Source organism: Nicotiana tabacum, chromosome 4 (assembly GCF_000715075.1).
Source record: "Nicotiana tabacum cultivar K326 chromosome 4, ASM71507v2, whole genome shotgun sequence".
Lineage (NCBI taxonomy): Eukaryota > Viridiplantae > Streptophyta > Magnoliopsida > Solanales > Solanaceae > Nicotiana > Nicotiana tabacum.
In genome coordinates, this window is record NC_134083.1 from 8082626 (window position 1) to 8106005 (window position 23380).

The 23380-nt window shown below is 36.3% G+C and overlaps 3 protein-coding genes and 1 long non-coding RNA gene across 4 annotated transcripts; all 4 read left to right on the forward strand.

Moving 5' to 3' along the window:
* The first annotated feature begins 1757 nt into the window (after window positions 1-1757).
* Window positions 1758-3117, forward strand: LOC107792803 (uncharacterized). The gene is made up of 3 exons (XR_012708339.1): window positions 1758-1990; window positions 2101-2163; window positions 2618-3117. It is a non-coding gene; the product is annotated as an uncharacterized LOC107792803 (long non-coding RNA).
* Window positions 3118-4188: 1071 nt separating this feature from the next.
* On the forward strand, window positions 4189-8582 carry LOC107792807 (nuclear pore complex protein NUP35-like). The gene is made up of 4 exons (XM_016615043.2): window positions 4189-4484; window positions 4731-5331; window positions 6682-6793; window positions 7926-8582. The coding sequence occupies exons 2-4, from the start codon at window positions 4745-4747 to the stop codon at window positions 8232-8234; spliced, it is 1008 nt and encodes a 335-aa protein (XP_016470529.1). The 5' UTR covers window positions 4189-4484; window positions 4731-4744; the 3' UTR covers window positions 8235-8582.
* A 1035-nt stretch (window positions 8583-9617) lies between these two features.
* Window positions 9618-11211, forward strand: LOC107792804 (early nodulin-like protein 7). Its single transcript, XM_016615039.2, has 2 exons — window positions 9618-9947; window positions 10679-11211. Exons 1-2 carry the CDS (start codon window positions 9749-9751, stop codon window positions 11017-11019), a joined length of 540 nt encoding a protein of 179 aa, XP_016470525.1. The 5' UTR covers window positions 9618-9748; the 3' UTR covers window positions 11020-11211.
* Window positions 11212-11675: 464 nt separating this feature from the next.
* Window positions 11676-17277, forward strand: LOC107792808 (ruBisCO large subunit-binding protein subunit beta, chloroplastic). The gene is made up of 15 exons (XM_016615044.2): window positions 11676-11860; window positions 13171-13417; window positions 13517-13642; window positions 13923-14060; window positions 14151-14246; window positions 14374-14616; window positions 14722-14956; window positions 15041-15210; window positions 15295-15372; window positions 15472-15543; window positions 15646-15750; window positions 15865-15957; window positions 16047-16139; window positions 16634-16757; window positions 16843-17277. Exons 2-15 carry the CDS (start codon window positions 13187-13189, stop codon window positions 16854-16856), a joined length of 1818 nt encoding a protein of 605 aa, XP_016470530.1. The 5' UTR covers window positions 11676-11860; window positions 13171-13186; the 3' UTR covers window positions 16857-17277.
* The last annotated feature ends 6103 nt before the right edge of the window (window positions 17278-23380 follow it).

Consider the following 23380-nt stretch of genomic DNA (forward strand, 5'->3'; position numbering starts at 1 on the left):
ATTTACAATGTACTTAAAGATTATCTAATTTACCCAAATTTCAGGACTAAGTATCCTGAATTTTGGTATCATGAATAGAGCGGCTAATTTGGAATTTAGGACTTAGTGTCCTAAATTTTTGATGTGCTAATTTAATTTATAACATGCTAATTTTCGAACTTCAGGACACCTTGGCCTGGAGTTTGAACGAATTGACTAATTTTTAAATACATTGTAGATTATGGATATATTTTAAACAACATGCTTAGAAGTGGCTATGTGGTGTCATTTTCACCCCAACTTTAATTTCATTGATGGTCATTGAACTATCTTTTAATTTCATTAAAGTCATATAACTATTTTTTGTCACTTAAAAGTAACTAAACTTTATCATTATCACTTAAAAGTCATTTTGTCTCAAACCCCTGAGATGTCATTAAATTTTATGTTAAAAATCCAAAAATAAATGCCACATAAGCTAATATGGGTCATACCCATTTTATATCCATTTATCCTTTAATGTGATTTGATCCATAGTCCAAATGAGTTTCGATAAAAAAAATAATAATTCCACATTAGTTTAAAATGATTATCCTATACTACAAAGTTTTGTCTTTTCTGTCACAGCACATTCATATTTATTCTATACTAAAATAATCTATGCTAGAAAATTCTTATCTTGTTTGTACGCCCCATCCGAGTCATTTTATAACTCTACTGAAGCTAAAATACTATTGTATACAATAGTATTTTAAAATGACTCGGATGAGGCATACAAACAAAATAAGAATTTTCTAGCATAGATTATTTTAGTATAGAATAATTATGAATGACTCAGATGGGGCGTACAAACAAAATAAGAATTTTCTAGCATAGATTATTTTAGTATAGAATAAATATGAATGTGCTGTGACAGAAAAGGCCAAACTTGTAGTATAGGATAGTCATTTTAAACTAATGTGAAATTAATATTTATTTTTATCGAAACTCATTTGGATTATGGATCAAATCACATTAAAGGATAAATGAATCTAAAATGGGTATGACCCATATTAGCTTATGTGACATTTATTTTTGGATTTTTATCATAAAATTTAATGCATGTCATATTTATGGTAGAGGTTTGAGGCAAAATGACTTTTAAGTGACAATGATAAAATTTAGTTACTTTTAAGTGACAAAAAATAGTTATATGACTTTAGTGAAATTGAAAGATAGTTCAATGACCATCAGTGAAATTAGCCCCTTATATTATTAGTCTTTGTATTGAGCGTCCACTCTTCTAAATTTACATAATCTTCAATCTCCTAATTTGTTGTTGTATTTTTGGAGTTAAGCTGCATTTGACCTGTCGGGTGCACGATTTTAATCCGTTTTGACCCAATAATTTGATGAGTCATTTCGGGCTCTCACTCATATCTCAAGTCAATAAACTAGTCATATCCATCCCATTTAAACTTGGACGAGTTGGGCATATTACTAAAAGAGATTGATTGTGCCATCTCCAATGCAAACTTAACTAGTCAATTTTGTAATCCAACAAAAGAAGATCGCCTTTTGATAGGTCCTCAACCAACTAATTAAAGAGAGAAGGCATTGGGCTCGTGATTTGTGAAGATCTTGTTCTTCATTTCTTCTGCTTCAATAAGTCACTGATCTCATTTTCAATCCAGTGCATATTCACGAGATGTAAATGCATTATGCTAAAATAGAAGACTTTTACTTGGTTTTCTCCATTTCCCTTAAATCCCCACCTCAATTTCATCAAACAAGACTCCGTGAACTCCCATTGGATACTTCACCAGCTTTTCCTTAGCTATATTTTGGAGTACTATTTAGCAGTTGCGAGTTGGCATTTTAATTTCATCTTAAGTTTTGTGATGGGCAGTGGCCTATTATTTTCTTTCATTTCTGTTGTTGAATTTTTATCCATTTATTCATGGCAAATTTTTGCTGCTCCATTGAAATGGAGCCTAAGACACTGAATCAAGGTCAACTTAACCTCGCCCGAGTAATGCCTCCACTCTCTAGTTTAATTTGTTGATTTCACTATCACTATATTCTTTCACCATTTTAAAAAAAAATTTATTATGATTTGTTTAATTTATGATAATAATGCAGGAAGTTGCTGTTGACATAGTGCAGAATACAGAATCGGACGAAGCATCAAATATATTTGTAGAGGTCTGCAGCCATCACATATATATGCTTTGCTATTGCTAATTTGTACAATCTTATAGTTGTGCTTAGACATATACTAGCGGATGGACCTTTACCTTATATCATAGCATATTTAGGACGGGTTTTACAGGTTTAACTAAAATTATTACTTTTAACTCGAACAAAAGTAAAATATATGTGTGACATAAATAAGATTACATTCATTCTGAACTCATTGACTCTAGATCTTAAATTTCTTCTGCCTTATAGCTAGGGGGATAATGCACCTGCATCAGTTGACTCAAGCTATATGTATATATAGTTAAAAAGTGTTATCATACGAGTAGTGGCTGTAGTAATATTTCACGTTACTGACTTAAAATTTTAAATTTGTGTTCGCTTACATCGCCTTTTCTAACGAGAGTTCTTTCTTGTTTTCTGCCTCTGGGATTTCAAAACGCAAATGTACGCACCATAGGGAAGAAAGGCAGTTATTGAAATAAAGGAGGCGCTAATGCTAATTGAGGAAGCACATTCAGTCGAAAACTGCAAAGAAGAAGATTGCGCAGTCCAAGTAATGAAGACAAACGTGGTAATAGAGGCATCTTGCCAATGCTCGTGTCCTTCAGCAATAATAGACTCGCCTGATCAATCTAAGCTTAAGGAACCACTCTCTGCTCCCTTTTGAAACTTCACTACAACAACGACTACGCCTCAACCCCAAACAAATTAGGGTTCGACTAGTACTATCTCGAAATAAAGATGCAACATTTCAATTTGCTACATATATCAGCTTCTATTTGCTTTTACCATGTAACGTTTTATGATCCGTTGGCATTCAAGTGTTCCTAGTATTTCGGTATTGTGGAAATCATGAATTCTTCTTTTCATTTAAAAATATTTAGGAGTTAATTAGCTTTGTTTACTGACAATGTATAAGATGATTATACAATTTATATTCCATTGCCTCAATTGCAGTAGCCAGTACGTAGTTGTTCATTTACCAACTTTTCAATTTCAGAAAAAGCTTTAGTAGACATTTTCACAGTAGATCATTCTTTTAATCTTCTCGACTTACAGATTTCTGTTATTGTTGGTGGATTAAGGAACCTTGTAGTTGATAATTTTCAATAACCCATAATTTTGTTATTAAACAAAATTTGAGTGAAAAGGCCAAAATAATTTCCCTGTCGGTTGATTGATTCAACCATTTACCAAGTGATCTTAATATTCTCGTTTTCTTTGGGAAATTAATAAATTTGACGAAATTACTTCATCCAACTAATAGTATATCTATGCATGGAGATTAATGAATGGTCTGGCTCCATATAATTTTTGGCGGTAAAGGTATCAGCTGTGTTCTGGTCTTGCCAAGTTCACATATAAAGGCGACAAATTTATTGCATACAATTTTGAATACTTATGACTTCCGATAATGTGCAATTATTTATCATCTCAAGAATATTTTTATATTTTGCTTTATCCATTAAGCATTTGAAATTCAGTGATTCGATTGATCTAGATCATAAAAGAAGCATAATACAATTAAAATTTATTTGTACTCGATATTTACGTTAAATTAATAAATGCAAGATATGCCTGTCATATTTTCTGGTGGCCACTCTTCCCCCATCTTCCACCGGTATTCACTTCCTCCTCCTCTTTCTCCACCAACATTGCTACCATCCACTAAGCAGCCCAAGTCGAACTTGGTTTTAAAACCGTTATCAAATATGATTGTTATAAGCAAAAATATTACTAGAATTATAATACATATTAATTTTTAATTGCTAAAGTTACATAATTTAATTTGATATAAATATTAAGTGCGACTTGCGAGTATGTGTTTATCGGATAAATACTCCCTATTAAAAGTTTTTCATCAATTTCTAACGCTTGAATAGAGAAATTTGATCAAAGATAGATAAGTTTATTCTCTCGCCACGCTCCTTGAATCCGCTAAAATTATCATTATCCAAACAAAAACGCTCTCTCTTTTCTGCGTGGCTAAAAATGAATTGAAAAGAGTTTTCTTCTTTATTAGCGATTGAAGTTTGACAATTGAGACACTCACTTGAGAGATAATATATTTTTGAAACTTAGTTTAGGAAAAATGATGAAAGACCAAAATACCCCGGACACAATTTGGTTTAGAGTTCAATCAGAAGGACAGTGAGAGTCATTTGGTTGAAAGCCACCGCTGGCGTTGAGCTAACGCCTTTATTTGAATTGAATTCACACAATAATCAAAATTCTAGGGTTTATTCATTCTCGCGCTCTGCAACCTAAAACCCTCCAATTTTCAAATCTCAGGCCACCACCGGCAGTCTCTCCGCGCTATTCAGGTACTCTCTTTTCTCTCTGCGTAGTCAAGCTCTTGGAAATTTTGAGTTACATTCTTTCTATAATCGGACTTCAATAAAACCAAATTATTGAATGCAAGTTTGCGAAACTGTATCAATCCCATGGCACAAATTTAATGTATTTCGTTTTCTCTTAGCCAGGGCATTTCTAGGTTATATACTTACCGGCATATCCTGTAGCTTTGTTAGTTAATTCTCGAACTCTGAGTGTTTGATTATATCTTTAAGGGCTGAGAAGAGAAATGAGTACAGCAGTGCGAACCCCAAAATCTGGAAGGCAATCATTGTTCTTTCAGGATTTAGCAACGCCTATATCCTCTCGAAAATCAGGGTCAAAATTTAGTACCCCAGGTCAGGCAGCAGCTGTTTCTGCCTTATGGCGTGAGAACTTTTCCAGCTCAGATCTCCCACCACCACCTGTATTTACCCTTGAAGATCGCTCAGAAGTCTCTCCGGAATCTGGGATTCCTGATTATGTTACTTCACCAGAAATCAAGTCGGACCCTAGAACCCCAGTACAAACTTCAGGAAGGGAATTTGCAACTCCTAAGACGAGGTCTGAGGCGAGCACTTCGTATGCATTGATGGGTAAGCAGCAGCAACAGAGTCAGCAAAGCCCCTTGCCGAGTTTGAGCTGGTGGTCCCCCTCGAAGGGTAGTGGTAGTGCTGAGCAGGATGACAAAGGAAAAGGTTCACCAGTCGAAGGCGTCGTACATCCTGGTGCTTTGATAACTTTACCTCAACCAAGGGAAGTTGCAAGGCCAGAGATCAGGAAGAACTCATTCCCTGTGGGAAACCTCGATGAGGAAGAATGGGTCACAGTTTATGGGTATGGCTTCTGTATTTCATACTTTATTGGCTGTTCTTTCACTTATGTTCATAGTTAGGCTTAGGCTAGCATGTAGTAGAATCTTGATGAAAATTCTTTAGTGTGTCTTAAACTCCTTGATGCCACATAATATTCATTTTGCCTGCTAGCTCCTTTAAGTTACTTCTGCACCTCGTTGTTGCATTTTAAAGTATGCTCGGGAACTTTATCCATTATTATGTTTTCTGTTTCTTTTCCTTGACTTTTTTGTTTTCCTCCTTCACTAGAGTTGTCATTACTTTCTACTAGGATTAGATGTACCCGTGTCAATTTACATGGCAAGAATTCTTGAGGATATCTTTTGAGGTAGCCTAGTCATTCTAATATTATGTAAGGTTCTGCTGGACGGAGATATTTAAATTTTAGGGGATCTGAACTTAAATTTTTTAAAATTCGACGGTTTCAATACACATGTTCTCCAATGTTTTTGACTCATTTTCTTTAGTATATCGAACAGGTGAAAAGGATTTAAGCTGTTAATTTGAAATACATACGATCATATCCTTTCAACAAATTCTCCATAAAAGACAAATAGACATTGATCCAATTGAACAGGGAGAAGGAAATGAAATGTTATTGTCAAATTAACTTTCTCTCATCCTTTCGCATTGCATCCGTGCTTGAAAAAGAAGAGGAACATTGATCCGTTCTGACTTCTGTTCTCTGTCTCCCTTGGTGTACTGAGGTTATTCCAGAACGGAACAAATGCCCTCATTGGAAAACTTTTTCCTGGCGATATTGAGAAGATTGAGTGTTTAAAGGCTCCATGGATGTAGCTGCAATTTATTCTTTACTTCCTTCTTGTAATGAATTCCCTTCTCATGTCCACCCTGTAAATAAGAGCAATGTATATATCATTTTGGAGGGAGAAACAGTTCTGCTCCTCTATCTTGCCTTCCTGTTTATTTTGCATCAAAGATTTTTCAAGAAAAGGAGACAGATCTATTTTAGTTGTGTTAGCTGGATTAATTGCTTGCAAAATACCTATACGGATACAATAAACTTATCTTATCTATGTGTTCCGTTTACTCTCTTTGAGATGCTCTATTGGGACACTAAATTTCTGCACTTGTCACATTTGCTGGGTGTTTCTCGTGTCGGTTGTATTCTCATTAATATACTATTCGTGACTAGTTGAGATATTTGGGCTTTTCTCCCTTGATTTCTATAAACTTAGTACTTGATTGAAGTCAATTTGCCACTTCAATTCTTTGATCACTTGATATTTTTCTAGTCATATTTCCTTTGTTTATATTTACCACGGTCTTCCATTTATTATTTATTTGACCTTTTGTAAATTATTACATGCAGGTTTTCTCCAATTGACACCAATGTGGTTTTGCGGGAATTTGAGAAATGTGGCGTCATTTTGAAACACATTATAGGCCCCAGAGATGCTAACTGGATGCACATTCTATATCAGGTATTTCTTATACCTATAAACAAGTTATCATGTTAAGATTTTGTTGTTCTTGCATGTTTATTCATGATGTCTTAAGGGCCTGTTTGGTATTGTATTGATCTGGGATTAGTGGTGCTGGTAGCAATATTTCTGTTGCTCTGGGATTAGGGCATGTTCCCTATGTCTTTTTCATTATATTGCTAATCTCACCCCTTTCCTTGTAAAATTTAATCTGTAGTTTTATCCCTTTTCCTATTCTCCGCTTACCTTTCTCTCCAGCTCACGTCTCCTTTCTTCCCCTTCAACTGATGATTGTTACAGTGCTTGTTGCTTTAATTTTTTGTTTGATTCTATGTGTATTTGCGCATCAGTTTTCGTTCTGATATAAGTACAATTTATAGCTAATTGCTGTCCGTCTGTTTGTAAAATGTTCTGAATTGTGAATGAAAAGAGTGACATAAATCCTTCATCTAAGTACCTCTTTACTGTAATCTAGAGGTGTTATGACTTTACGATCTTGCGTGATTCTGACCCTGTACCTAGAAACCCCTATGTATTTTTTCCCTTTCCAGACGTAATTATGCTTACTTTATGTATATGCTTAACTGACACAGTGTTTGACTGAGGAACTTTGTGTTTCATAAGTAACCAAAAAAATTTACAAATTCCGTTTGTCATGTTAGTGTCAAGTTCTGTGAATTTCAATGAAGATTGAAGGGCTTCTTTTGGTTGACTCTTTGCTTCTGCAACTGCAGATTTGCTGTTATGCCAACTATATTTGTTAAAGTAAGAGTGCTATGAACTTTGGTTTTAACTTCTTTTAAAAAGTCGCCTATCTTTGTGTTTGTCTCCGTAGCTATGCTGGGTGCGACCTTGCCGGTCGCTGCTCATGGTCTTTGGATTGATTTCTACCTGTGCCATGAAGCCAATAAGTTGTGGCCATTTGCATTTGGCTAAACCATGTCACTTGCAATGCCCATGTTGTGTATTCTCTGCAGTATGCACTTTCTTTTTTTGGGAGCTCCTCACTGTATTAGTTTTTCTCTGTGGGATCTTTTCTCTCCAGTTGATACCAATAACACTAGTCTTCTGGAAAGTAAAGCTTTTCAGTACCATAAAGCTGTGGCTTATTTTCTCTATTTTTGTGGTGCAGAATCGTGCTGATGCTCAAAAAGCTCTTAGCAAAAATGGTATGCAGATAAATGGAGTTCTTATGATCGGAGTTAAACCAGTGGATCCAATACAACGTCAGGCACTGAATTGTAGGCTCAACAAACAGGGATTTATACCTTTACCCCATACTCCCTCCAGTAAAAGCAATGATCCGATTCCATTTCAAACCTCCTCTCATCCTCACTATCTACAAAATGGCAGCAACAGTGCAAAACAATCATCTGGATCTGTTGCTACCCCAGCCAAATCTGTGGTGTCCAAAATTGTGGACTTAATGTTTGGCGTCTAATCTTCCATGTTTCTGTTGTTCTTACGTGCTTCTGTGTTATTTCTACTCTATAGTGGCAAAATTCAAAGCTGCTTTTCTTGAATACAAAATTGACTCCAAAATACAGTTGAGTTCTATGTGATTCTCGCTCCCTTCCTCCCCTTTCCCTCTATTCTCTTCTCCGTTTCTCCTCCAAACGCTTGTTCATGGTGTATTTGTATCAGCTTGAGCCCCGTAGGGTCATGGGGCTTTGTTATAATGGAGATATAGAAGTTTAAATCTCTCTCGCTCTATCAATGTATTTTATTGAGTGTGAATAGTTGGCATTTTGTGATCGTTTCTCGTGACGTATGATCTTCGGAGCATGACACATCTCTTTTATTGTGTTTCCCAATATTGAGGTCCCATTTTATGTTATCCACGCTCCGATTGTGGCCTAGGCGTTTGGGTGTGTTACAGTGTTTCACATAGTTTGACGGATTGCATAAACTCATGAGATCCTCACGAGCTAATTTTTGGAACTAAGTTAAATTAACGGTCCCTTTTTCTTATCATAAGCATATTACTAGCTTTCCAGTTGATGTTTACAACAGCGACTTCTGGCAGATTTTAAGAAACTTAATATCCAATATTGTGACTGTTGCGACTTCATGTACTATGGGTTTCTAAGCGCTAGACTTGTTTGCTACTTTGCTTCCCTTAATTTGAATGCAACGGATTATGCTGTGAACCTAAGGGTGGATTTGTGGTCGTTTCCGTTGCCATTGGTTTCTTGATCAAATATGGTTCAACTAGCTCTAACTAGATTCTCACCGCAGCGCAACGTTTTACAACAAAAATATTGTTGGAAATATCTATGCGTATTGCCTATCTCGTTCTTCGCTTCTAGTTGAGATTGTATTGTCATAATAATTGCATATTGAATACAGAAAAAAATTAGCTCTAAATAATACTAACATGATATTGTTTGTGTCCGACTATTTGTTTGCTAGAAGAGGAAACTTCTGTGCGGTTAGAAATTTGCGCGTGATAACTGAATAGAATGTTTAACCGCTTTCCCACAGAAATACGGGAGGGGATCTTAACCCACCAAAAATAAAATAAAATACTACATTAGTTAATTTTGTTTCCTTTCAATACAACCAAACGAAAATATGAAAGGTCTAAATAGTGCTCATCACTTGTTTTAGATAAATGGTTTGAACAGATAAAAACTAATAATGCCAAGAAAAGAGAGTTCTCTTCGTCTTTTAATTAGCCGTTACAAGCAAGACCGAGTCAATTAAGAGAAAATCTTATTGGACCTCCCACGACCCTTCTCCTCTAAGACTATAACTTCCACGTTTCTCACCACGTTTGCATTTTGCAGCTTTCAATTCCCTCTTATTTAATAGCTTCGTAGTATAACATCCTTAACCACATTACAAAGTGAGTGATTTCCTAACCTTACGAATTTCCACATCTCTTCACTGAGTTACTTATAGAGTAAAAAGCATTAGCAACATCATAATTCGTTAACAATTAGGAGGACAAACATGGCTTCGATCAAGTCTACTACTATCTGTTTCGTCACTGCTCTTTTCATCAGCCTTACAATATCTTCCGTTGTTGCTGCCTCCGGCGAGGAATTCAAAGTTGGTGATGCTGTGGGTTGGCGTCAGCCAAGTGTTAATGAAACAGATCTCTATCATCACTGGGCTTCAAAGAAGAAATTTCACGTCGGCGATTCACTCCGTAAGTCAATCAACTTATATTAATTACTAGTTGTTATTCCGTCAGTGTATACTTACCTATGCGTAAAATGCATGCCTAGTAATTCTTTGATTTCTCATTCATGGTTAATTCCATTTTACTTATGTTCTATACTGCTACAACTTTAAAATATGTAGCAATGCGATCATGAGTCATGTTTAACTTAAGTTAGATGAAGGCTTTTGCCTACATGTACGCTGAGGCGAAGCAAAGTAATGCAATCATATTTAGTAATTTGAAATTATGTTTGGACATGCATTTCACTTAAAAAACTATTGCAGCCGTGTGAGCGAGGAAAAAAGTTTTTTCTGTCGAAAAATTTCCAAAAACTTACAAAATTTCATGAAAAAAATACAATTTTGAAGATTTCTTTTTTTAAAAAGGAATTTTGTTTTAATGAACAAACGGGGCATTTAATGTGTTTAATTGAATCTAGTATTTTTGACTTGGGACATTCATATATGTGCGAAAAAATATTGAAATTTCAACGGTTATAAATTTCTGAACTTAAAATTTCAAAAGTACAATTTGTTAGTGCTAAAAACTAATCTGTATGTATACATAAATATTATTTACTGCGAATAATTTCTAATTATACTTAGTAGTATATTTTGAAGATTCCGCACAAGTACGTACCTTTAGTACCTACGATCGTATATTTCCCTTTGGATAAATGAAGGTTAAATGCGTAACGTAGTTTTATTTATATGCAGGTTTTGAGTACAAGAATGACTCGGTTGTCGTAGTCGACAAATGGGAATTTTATCATTGCAATAGGACTCATCCAACTTCGGGCGCTAAGGACGGCAACACCACAGTAAATCTCGACAGGGCTGGTCCCTTTTACTTCGTGAGCGGTGATCCTGAGCATTGCAAAAATGGCCAGCGTTTAGCCATTGAAGTTCTCCCACTATACCCCATCTCCCAATCTCCACCACAACCAATTTCACTGGCGCCATCGCCATCGCCACTTTCAAGCTCAGCACTTGTTTCTTCAGTTCCGCTGATATTCATCTCAGTGCCGCTTATGGTTGCTGTTATTGTCTTTGTTTAGTGATTTACTCTAACATTCTACTAAGAATATTTAGGTTGTTTAGCTAATTATTTCAAGCATTCTGGTGCTTTAGGTTCTAGATTCTGTTGTTCCACTTTTCATTCTAGATTTATGGCTCATTTTAATTTATTGTGTACATCCCTCGTACTTGATGGAAATTTTTATTTATTTAGTAATTTTTCTTTCGGTTCTAAATTGCACTTACATGATTTATATTTTATTGAGCTACCTAGGGCGAAATAATCAAGATTCACGAGAGGATCAAGATTATCTAATTTTAGGTATTGATTTTGGTCATTAATCACCCTATCATTAGATAATCAATCACTTTCTTTAGTCGTCCGTTAACTCAGGGTGGCTAATCAACTTTCATAAAAAAATTTATTAACCCGTGATTGATAATCGATCAAGAAATTGCTAATCAACCTACTTCTTAGTCGATGAGGTCATTTTTTTTAATTTCAAACTTACGAGAAAACATAAAGAAAAAAGAAAATGAGTGTCATTTCCTTAATTCAGAACTTACGGGGTCCATTCGGCTAAATATTCTCGAGTTGAGTTAGATTGTAAACGGGTGGGAAAGATTTAAAGAAATACAAGGGGCAATGTGCAAAGCTCGATAACTACAAGGTTCTTAGATGCAACTTTCAGGAAGTTTCTTTTTAAACTTAAAATTCGCCGTATATCACCAACCCCTGCTTCTGCCAAAATTATTGGGCTTCTAGAAAATTCCTTCTCACGTGGAGCTTCCAGTGGACGAAGCCTTATCTTCTCCATTTCACTGCTCTAGAAAACCCTAGTCTTTCATTTCCACATTCACCAATTTTACGAGCTAGCTCAGGTACTCTTCCTCAGTCTTCATTCTGTTACCTTTTTGTAATCCTAATCTGTGATTTTATCTGACTTTGAATAATGCATTCCTGTCTGTTTGAAACTGTGAGTCTGCAACTGAATAGCTTTATCCTCTATTGGCTAAAGTTTTCTTATTTTGGAACTTAATCTCTGTGGCTTTACTGTTGCTAATATCATAAAACTAAAGTTCACGCTTTCTGATATTTAGACACAATTCGTTTGTTTAAACTTTGAAGCTAGTTGCATTGCAGTTTCCAAATTAATTCGGCTCTTTTTACTAGTAATTCCATGGAGTTTAAACAACAACACGCCTCAATACCAACTAGTATCCATTCCCCTTTATTGGGCTTGTTTCAGTTTAATACTCAATAATATATCCTTTAAGATAAGGCAATTGTTTTAGCATGGTTCCAACTCGCAATGACGCAATCACAAAGCACTTCATAAACTAATACTGGAAAAGTACAGATTGGCAATTCTTTTTCTAGTGTGTAATCCTTTTAATAATAGGTGCGAGGAACAGAAAGACTGTCTGATAACAGGGAGGATTTAAAATGTCTGTGACTTTTGTTCGTTAGCTCTCCTTATATATATTTGCTGTCTCCTTGAAGTAGAACACTTGATAGAACATGTAATGATTATTTTATGTGTTACCTAGAAAATATTGCTCTTGGATTGACCATCCAGATGGATGAGGCATAAGCACATCATTTGTTGAATTTGTCTTTTGGTAATTTTCTTAAAGATTATGGGCTTATGCTATAGTCCTTTAAAGTTTTGCTGCACAAGTTTTTCTTGAACTTCTCTTTCTACCAAAAAGGGATGGAGCTATCTCTTCGGTTGGGGATTCTAGTTATTTTAAGTTATTGGATTCTAAATTAAGAATTTGTACAGATTCAATAAATTTCTTAAGACAAATACAACGTTTGGACCAAAGCTACCGAGTTCGGCCAAACCCATAATGGAAGAGCTTGCTCCGCCCCTGCTACAAAAAGTTCTCCAAAAGAGTATAGATTGAAGTGTTTACTTTCTTTAGATTTTTGAGTTTGCATGTATGATTAGATCTCTTTATGCTTCCATATTCTATGAACTTCTTTCAACCAATTCCCAGTTGTTAAGCATGCGAAATATGACCCACCGGTATATGAAGTCACAACATCGATAGTACTTGCATCCTAATTCTGTGCTTGCGTTTCAGCATTCATATCTTTAATTTTACTCACTGTGCGTGTGTATTCTTTTCTACATAATGGACTGTTTTTAATACCTTTTGTTTGGCAATGGTGTCCTATGCTGCAGACCTTTTCTCTTGAGTATGGCTGCGACCTTCACTTCAGTTTGTTCGATTGCCTCTACCAGCCAAGCAGTGGATAAGAAACTCATAAATTCTTCTGAAACTTTATCCTCATTCACTGCGATTTCTTCGAGTTCATTAGGGGGCAGGAAAAAGAATACAGTTTTAAAGAAAAGATATGATTTCAAGATTCAGGCTGCGACCAAGAAGTTACACTTCAATCAGGACGGTGATGCCATTAGGAAGCTGCAAGTAAGCTTGATAGGAAATTTTAACTCATTTATCTTGGATGGACACCCATCCTCTTGTCTACCCCATTAATTCTTGTTATTCCGTGGCCTTCCAATTCAGGCAGGTGTTGACAAGCTTGCAAATTTAGTAGGTGTTACTCTTGGTCCAAAAGGAAGAAATGTAGTTCTTGAGAGCAAGTATGGCTCTCCCAAAATTGTAAATGATGGTGTTACTGTAGCTAGAGAGGTAAACCTCCCAAACACCCTATCTGATTGTGTTCTTCTGGTATTCAACTGTCAAAAGATGTGCATGTGTTGTGACCTTATGATGTATTTACCGCGATAAATGCTGAAATTGCTCTTGCTTTGTGCTTTTTCTGCATATTACTCATAAAACCATTTTAAAAAGATTTTGTACTCCGTTATTTTATTTCATTACACTTGAGGTGCAGTATGCAGCCCAGTTACTGTGGTTTAACTATGTGGGAATAAATGTGTTGTTATGTATATTCTGGATTGCTCTACAGGTTGAACTGGAAGACCCTGTTGAGAATATTGGTGCAAGTTTGGTGAGACAAGCTGCTTCAAAGACAAATGACTTGGCTGGGGATGGCACAACTACATCTGTTGTTTTGGCACAGGGGCTCATAGCTGAAGGTGTTAAGGTTTGTAAGAAGTTGCTTTCATTTTGCAAGCTATTTCGAGGATATGATGGTGTTATGATTGATGTAGCTTCCTTAATGCTGGTTATTCAGGTGGTCGCAGCTGGTGCAAACCCTATTCAGATTACCAGGGGAATTGAGAGGACCACTAAAGCCTTGGTCGCTGAGCTGAAAAAGATGTCTAAAGAGGTGAAAATTATGCAAATCTATGTTAAAGTTCATTGATGACTTGAGTACAACTGCTTCACTAAACTTGGTTTTGAAACAACTATTCTTTCTAAAGTTGTGCTCTTATTCCTTCTTGATAATTGTTTAGGTTGAGGACAGTGAACTAGCGGATGTAGCTGCAGTTAGTGCAGGAAACAACTATGAAGTTGGAAATATGATAGCAGAAGCAATGGGTAAAGTGGGTAGGAAAGGTGTAGTGACTCTTGAGGAAGGGAGAGGTTCTGAGAACAGCTTGTATGTTGTGGAAGGCATGCAATTTGACCGTGGCTATATCTCCCCATACTTTGTTACAGACAATGAGAAGATGGTAGCTGAATATGAAAACTGCAAGGTATGATTAACCATGACATTTCTTTTTGCATGTTATCTTCGAATACTATTTCCTGGATATGCTAAAGAATGGGTTACGGATAAATAATTTTTTTAAAATTTTCAGCTGCTTCTGGTAGACAAGAAGATAACAAATGCAAGGGACTTGGTTAATGTTTTGGAAGAAGCAATCAGGGGTGGATACCCAATATTGATAATCGCTGAAGACATTGAGCAGGAAGCTCTAGCCACTCTGGTTGTGAACAAACTTAGAGGAGCACTGAAAATTGCTGCACTCAAAGCCCCTGGTTTTGGGGAGCGAAAAAGCCAATATCTTGACGACATTGCTATCCTTACTGGAGGTCTGTCGACAATTAAGTGATTGTAGTGTTCAATGAAAGTTGTGTTTACTTGTCAAGTATGTTTTTTTTGCAATGTGCACTCAGGTACTGTCATCAGAGAGGAGGTTGGTTTATCCCTGGACAGGGCTGGAAGCGAGGTCTTAGGGCATGCTGGAAAGGTGGTGTTGTCAAAGGATTCAACAACAATTGTTGGTGATGGTAGTACCCAGGAAGCAGTAAACAAAAGAATTGCACAAATTAAAAGAATTGTTGAGGTGCAACTTTGTTTTATAGATATTTCGGATGTGGATCAATAGGTTGCACTACTCACAATTCTACCATATTGGATTGTCATGCAGGCAACTGAACAGGATTACGAGAAGGAAAAACTGAATGAGAGAATTGCAAAACTATCAGGGGGCGTTGCCGTAATTCAGGTTACTTGATGATTCAGTTATTTAGGTTGATTTTGTCTTTTTGGGTGTCATATGCCTAGTATAATTGTTCTTGCTCTGCTCTGGGGTTCTTAATTCCAGGTTGGTGCACAAACTGAAACGGAACTCAAAGAAAAGAAATTGAGAGTAGAGGATGCTCTCAATGCGACAAAGGTTTGTTTTAGTGGCGATGCAGTTATGGCATCTCTATTAATTTGAGACTCTCAACAAGTATAATCTTACTGGGGTAATGATATTTCTCTTTGGTAACTAAAGGCAGCCGTTGAGGAAGGCATTGTTGTCGGCGGTGGATGCACCTTGTTGCGGCTTGCTACCAAAGTTGAAGACATTAAAGGAACTCTTGATGATGATGAACAAAAGGTAATGCAACTTCTTAATTCGTTGAGGAAGATCCCGTGTACCATAAGCTTTGTCTGTTCATGTTAAGGCTTCTGTAGGCAGATGACACTAATTCAGTTTTCATAAACACTCCAGATTGGAGCTGATATTGTCAAGAGAGCTTTGAGGTACCCCATGAAGTTAATAGCCAAGAATGCTGGTGTCAATGGAAGTGTTGTGATTGAGAAGGTAAATAAGGTTGAAATAGGTTGACTGTTTGTGTCACATTGTAGGAGAGTATCAATGATTCGTTGACTGGTTTTATGATCTTTCTTCAGGTGTTGTCCGATGACAATCCGAAGTATGGTTATAATGCGGCCACTGGAAAATATGAAGATTTAATGGCTGCTGGTATAATTGATCCTACAAAAGTAACTATCTCAAACTCTTTTTATTCTAGCACAATATCGTGAAACCTATCCTAAAGAGAAACAACATACTGAGAGACATGTAGATAATTTCAACTATATGTACAAGGAGTGCAGAAATTTAACCCCCATGAATTACTTATCCAATGTTACTTCTTATGGTGTCTACTTGATGAACTTAAATGATGGCCCTCCTTGTAGTCAAAAGCAATATCTGTCACGTTCAAACTATACATATCTGATTTTCTCCTCTCTTTTATTTTTTTCTGTTCGCAAATACTTATGGAATCTTTCTCGTATTAACAATGTGTTTCTGTAAAAACCTGTCTGAATGAGAGAAAGTTTCGTTTTTTAATTCCTTACATTTTGGACTTACAAAGGAGTAATGAGTGTTGATAGAGGGGCAGTCACGGCCACGTTTCCTCCTCAGTATATATCTGCTTTTTGATTTTCTCGGAATTCAAATATCTACTTATTTCCTCATTTTTTGGAATTAGGTGGTAAGATGTTGCTTGGAGCATGCAGCTTCTGTAGCAAGGACCTTTTTGACATCAGATGCTGTAGTTACTGAGAACAAGGAGCCTGAACCTGTGGTTGCTGGAAACCCAATGGACAATTCAGGTGCTTATAATCAGTGAGATGCATCTAAAATGCACCTGAATGAGCTTTTTGAACTAATCAATTCTTTTATTTTGATATTAAATAGGTTATGGATACTAAGCATTTGAAGGAGGCTAGGACATGCTGAGAACGGGTATGCCAAAGTCCAGCACTGTGCGACTACACTCTGAATAGTATGTCTTGACTCTCTTGAGTAGGAATAGCACGTAGAGGTGATTAATTGATGAGCTCTTTTTTCCAGCTAAATGGGGTCTCATGTTCCTCCTTTCCACTACGTAAGGTTTTCTTGTTCTTCATACTTGGATTTTTATCAGGATAGGCTTTGACAAAAGTGAGTCCATAAGGTGTAGGTTATTGTTTTTTCAGTTCTAGAAATGGCAAAATCCAAGTGAAATTTTGATTTTAATGTTGTATTGGCCCTCTGGTGGAAAGGAGACTTGATCTATAATTGGGAATGTTCAAGTATTTGATGGGCAAGGCAAAAACTGATAAATAAGAATAAAAAATTTCTTGTTATTGATTTTTGGAGTTCTCGTCTCCTGAAGAACAACAGAGTTTTCACGCTTATATTTTGACTAGTTTACTTGCCCGCCCTTTGCGCAGTCATAAAAAAGATTTAATATAAAAAATATTAATGTTATAATATCCAACACAATTTTTTTAGGAACAATATGTGCGGCATCTCAGTTTAAATGAGACAACTCTTTAAATCAGTGTATATAAATTTGAATAAGGAAAAAAAAAATGTATCCTCTAATCCCTTTTCTCCTATTTCTCTTCAGCTTCATCATAATCTATTGATCTCACCCTATCATCAAAATATTACACTAAAAATTTGTAGTCGGCTTCTTCTGCAAAATCAAATGCAAACTCTCCAACAAGCTTTGTTTCATATCCTTCGGACATCCATAAACATCAGAACAATAGAACTATTTATGAGGAATATGTTACGTGTCATATAGTAAGACTGCGTAATTGAGATGCTTTATACTCCAGTTCCAGTCTTTTACATTGTGTCAAAATATTGGATCAGAGAGAAAAATTGTAAACTTGAAAATTTATTTGCTTAGTAGAACCTTCTTGGGTTGTATTTTTTGGGTGCTTTAATACAAGGCAAATATCTATCTATCTATATATATACTAGGTGGATTATGGCCCACGATGCGGGCCCAATATTATAATAGCTGGAATACTAATACTTATTTTGATTGTTTAAATAAAAGAATTAATTAATCTTGATAACTTTTGTATTGATACCGGACATACGAATTTGCAGAACGACAAAAGAAGAGACTGAAAGATATACATAGTAACAATTCAAATATAAATAACATTGCACACTAATTGCTTGATACTATAGCACATACATTTAGGAAAAAAGTTATCCAAGTTGTACAAAATTTTGACAAAACATCTTTTCAGTGGGTGTTGTGTGCTCGCAAAAAGACATGAGAGTAATCTTCTACATATATACAATCTACATAATGGCAAGATAAGATGTGTTCCCTTTACTGTAATTCTTTTTTGGTAGTCTGCTATAAAACTATTGGCACCCGAAGAAATCATATGTTAAAACTATAATTGGCAAGCATGTTCTATGTTACAAGCTTTTCATGTAAATTCTCCGCATCTAACACAATTCACTCATAACTATTTTGTCCCGCAAAATGAACTACCAACAGAAATAATAATATAGCCGGTGATAATTTCTCATCTCAAATGTGAATACTTCATCCTCAAGACAAAAACCTTCTGCTACCGCTACAATCTCAACATCATTGTTGTATCCCAGAGAATCTGTCACGATCCGAAATTTCCCACCGACAGGACCGTGATGACGCCTAACATTTCACTTGCTAGGCAAGCCAACGTTAGAAAATCGTTCAACCAATTCCTTATTTCCATTCAGTAAATAACAATAACTAACTAAGATGAAATATAATAAGTGCGGAATATCGTAAAACTATATTAATTACTACCATCCGCATCTGGTGTCACAATTCACGAGCATTCTAGAATTTACTATAAGTAATAGTCTGAAAGAATTACAACTGTCCGAATGAAAGAAAACAATAGGACATAAAAGATAGACGGGGACTTCAAGGTCTGTGAACGCCGACAGATCTACCTTGAATCTCCGGACAGCGGACCAGTAGCAAATCTCGATCAACCTGAGCCAGTATCAAAATCTGCACAGAAAGTGCAGAGTGCAGCATCAGTACAACCGACCCATGAACTGGTAAGTGTTGAGTCTAACCTCGACGAAGTAGTGACGAGGCTAAGGCAAGGCACCTACAAATCAACATGTACAATTTAACACAGAAATGAAGAACTAAACAGGAAATGTCGGGAGGAGAAACATACTGAGGGGAATACAAGATAAATAACTACAACAGAATGATCACCGGAGCAGTCAATATACCATGAATCAACAGGAATAGTGAATACAATAAGGAAAAATGTACGGCATCACCCTTCGTGCTTTTACTCTCAATCTCACCATAAAATTAATAGAAACGGCACGGCATCACCCTTCGTGCTTTTACTCTCATATCATGGCACGGCATCACCCTTCGTGCATTAACACTCACAATATGGCACGACATCACCCTTCGTGCATTAACACTCACAATATGGCACGGCATCACCCTTCGTGCATTAACACTCACAATATGGCACGACATCACCCTTCGTGCATTAACACTCACAATATGGCACGGCATCACCCTTCGTGCATTAACACTCACAATATGGCACGACATCACCCTTCGTGCATTAACACTCACAATATGGCACGGCATCACCCTTCGTGCATTAACACTCACAATATGGCACGACATCACCCTTCGTGCATTAACACTCACAATATGGCACGGCATCACCCTTCGTGCATTAACACTCACAATATGGCACGACATCACCCTTCGTGCATTAACACTCACAATATGGCACAGCATCACCCTTCGTGCATTAACACTCTCCCTTACCATAATGCAATGCATAAATAATAACAGGGAGATAGAATAACAAGTACAAACCTTACTTTAATATTTGATTCCATAATATCAATCTCAACTTTGAAATAAAAACTCAATTATCACTAGAAAATCCGTAAATATGATAAGAACGATAAATTGAACAATACTAGCATAACACATAGCAATTTGACATACGAAAAGACAATGTAAGAAAAACAGAGAAACATGAAAAAACAGATAAATTTGGCGGCACATAAGTACTCGTCACCTCACATATACGCCGCTCACATGGATTTCACTTAGCAAGTAATCTAAGGTTCCTAATTCCCTCAAATCAGGGTTAGACACGACACTTACACTGCACTGAAGGCCACTTAATTCTCAATCACAACTTTTTCTTTGGAATTCACCTCCAAACTACTCATATCTATTCAAAAATGACTCAATAATATCAAATATTGCTAAAGGAATCAATTATATTGCATAAATTAAATTTTTCAAATTTTTCTCCAAAAAGTCGAAAAATTGACCCTGGGCCAGCTTGGTCAAAACCCGAGGTTCGCACCAAAATTCTTTTATCCATTCACCCCCGAGCTTGAATATGTAATTAGTTTTGGAATCCGACCTCAAATTGAGGTCTAAATCCCCAAATTCCCGAAATCCCTAGTTTCTACCCTAACCCCTAATTCTACTATGAAAACACTAGATTTTAGGTTGAAAATTCTAGAAATGCAATGGGTAATTGAAAGAAAATGATTTAGAATCACTTACCTACAATTTGGGAAAGAAATGTCTCTTGAAAAATCGCCTCTCATCGTTTGGTTTTTGAGAAAAATGAGTTTTTGGCTAAAATCCCGTTTTTGGGTTCTGTTAAATACTGGGCGGCAGTGTTCATCGCGTTCGCGAGAGCACTGTCGTATTCGCGAAGTGTATGGGCTGCCAAGCCTTCGCGTTCGCGAGACAGTGATTGCGTTCGCATAGGCTACCCTTCCCTGGTCTTCGCGTTCGCGAGTCATTGTTCGCGTTCGCGATGAAGAAAAAGTTGTCTACCCCTCCCCAGTGCCTAACGCTATGCGTTCGCGATGGGATTGTCGTGTTCGCGAAGGGTAACGCCCCCATCGCTTTGCGTTCGCGAAGAAGAAATCCTCAGCTGCCCAGTTTACTTTTCGCGTTCGCAAGAGTACCTTCGCGAACGCGAAGAAGGACATGCCAGAACACAGACTCTGCAGAAAAACCAGATTTTCAAAGTCCAAAACATCCCGTGGCCTATCCGAAACTCACCCGACCCCTCGGGGCTCCAAACCAAACATGCACACAAGTCTAAATATCATACAAACTTGCTCGTGCGATCAAATCGCCAAAATAACACCTAAAACACCGAATTTAGCACCAAATCGAATGAAATTCTCAAGAACACTTTAAAATTTCTATTTTCTCAACTGGACGTCCGAATCATGTCAAACCAACTCCGTTTCTCACCAAATTGCACAGACAAGTCCTAAATATCATAATGAACCTGTACCGGGCTTCGGAACCAGAATACGAACCCGGCACTAACAATACCAAATATCAATCAATTCTTAAAAACAATTAATTTTCATAATTTTAATTTTCATCAAAAATTCATAACTCAAGCTAGGGACCTCCGAATTCGATTCCGGGCATACGCCCAGGTCCCATAATTCGATACGGACCTACCGGGACCGTTAAAATATGGATCTGGGCCTGTTTACCAAAACTTTTGACCGAATTCAACTAAAATCAACTTTTAAGGCAAAATTTTTTATTTTCATTAGTTTTCAACATAAAAGCTTTTCGGAAATCTACCCGGACTGTGCACTCAAATCGAGGAGGGTAAAAATGAAATTTTTAAGGTTTAAGAGTACAGATTCGAGTTCTAAATCATAAGATGACCTTTTGGGTCATCACACAACCAAAACCTTCTGCTACCGCTACAATCTCAACATCATTGTTGTGTCCCTAACAAAGAGACCCGGGTTAGCAGATTCCAAATTTGATTTCTTAGTAAAAAGATGTTCATATTAAATATTGCTAAGTAATGACATGTGATAGAAAGACCACATTCCACACCATAGCTCTGCTGCAATAGCAAGTAAGAAATAAAACCATACAATTAATATAAGAAAATTTCAGTTCACAAACTACAGAGGCATAAGTAGGGAAAAATTGATAAGAAGTTCCTTAAGTAGTGCACTTGGAATTCTTGTTAATTAATCTTTTGCATCTTTCCTGAAGCTAATAACCATGAAACTTAATACTACAATACATACCTTGAATTGTTAGCTTAGCATGAACCCCACTTCTAACAAGAACAACCAGAGGTCTAATAATGATTACCCACTTGATTTGTTCAAAATTGCTCAAATGACATTTCAATTAAGAAAAAGCAATCATTTTATATATTCAATTACCTGATACACTAATACCAACCAAACTACTTCACCCACTTCTCTTTTTCATTTCCAATTCAAAAGAAACAAAGAAATAATTCATCATGATACTAATTATAGCAGAGCATTTGTTTCTTTTCTTTTATTAGTATATTCAAGAAACAACATAAACAAATCCACAACATGCAACCATTTTCTACTCCTCATATAATACTCCAAACATCTAAAATTCTACCTAATCAACGATCAATTCACCGCTCAACTTCCTACACACTGAATCTATTTTAAGATTTTATGTTTTTTTGTCCTAAAGGTAAACCACCAAGAGCTATAAGACACTATCAACCACATTTGAGCACCTCACATTGGTTGATTTTACCTTTGGGGGAGGGGGAGGGGGAGGGAGGATCCTAAATTGTTTATCAGCTTTGTATCGAGGTAGTTAGAATAGCAATACCCGCCTTAAGCATAATAAATAGAACTTAATATTATTGTGTGCTTAGTATCTTGATAAATACATGAATGTCATTTATGCGGGAGGCTATGTTATATCTCTAACATATCCCTCGTTTTGATTCATTGGTCAGTGCTGCCAATTCTACTACTTAGTCTTTTTCCTCAAATAACAAATCTTATTTGGTCTTTCCTAAAGTTAAGGTCATTATTTCACAGCTGGTAAGGTAGTTCAATAATGTTAAAATGTTTAAATAATTCCACAAGTTCGTGCAGAAAATGCTAAAATGGCTACACATTAGAAAATACACAAAAGTGCAACAATGAAAATTCAAATAAGCAAAGTAAGCATTGGGAAGCAACATCTATATGGAATGTTCAATATTTTATTTTTTGGGTTTCCACCTTATTAGCTATCTTTAGATTAAGTTATCATGTCATCTTTTAGAATGTCTCCATGCTTCAACTTCGTATCTTAAAAATATGCTTCCTCAAGAATGAGAAATAAGATGAGAAAAAATGACTACAGGAACACGGAAAAAAGTACCTTGTACTGGACAAAAAGAGACCACATACCTAATAAAGAATATTACAGCGGCAACCTTTGTATCGCAGAGAACGGAGGGTCCCCAACTTCTTCAAAAAGTCCAATAAGCTTCTTCTAGAGTCTGACTTTCATCCAACTTTCTTGCAATTCACATTCTCTGTCAATATTCACCAAACCTCTACTTTATTCTATGGATAAAAACAACTCTACAACGTTCAATGTCCTCTCGAGTGT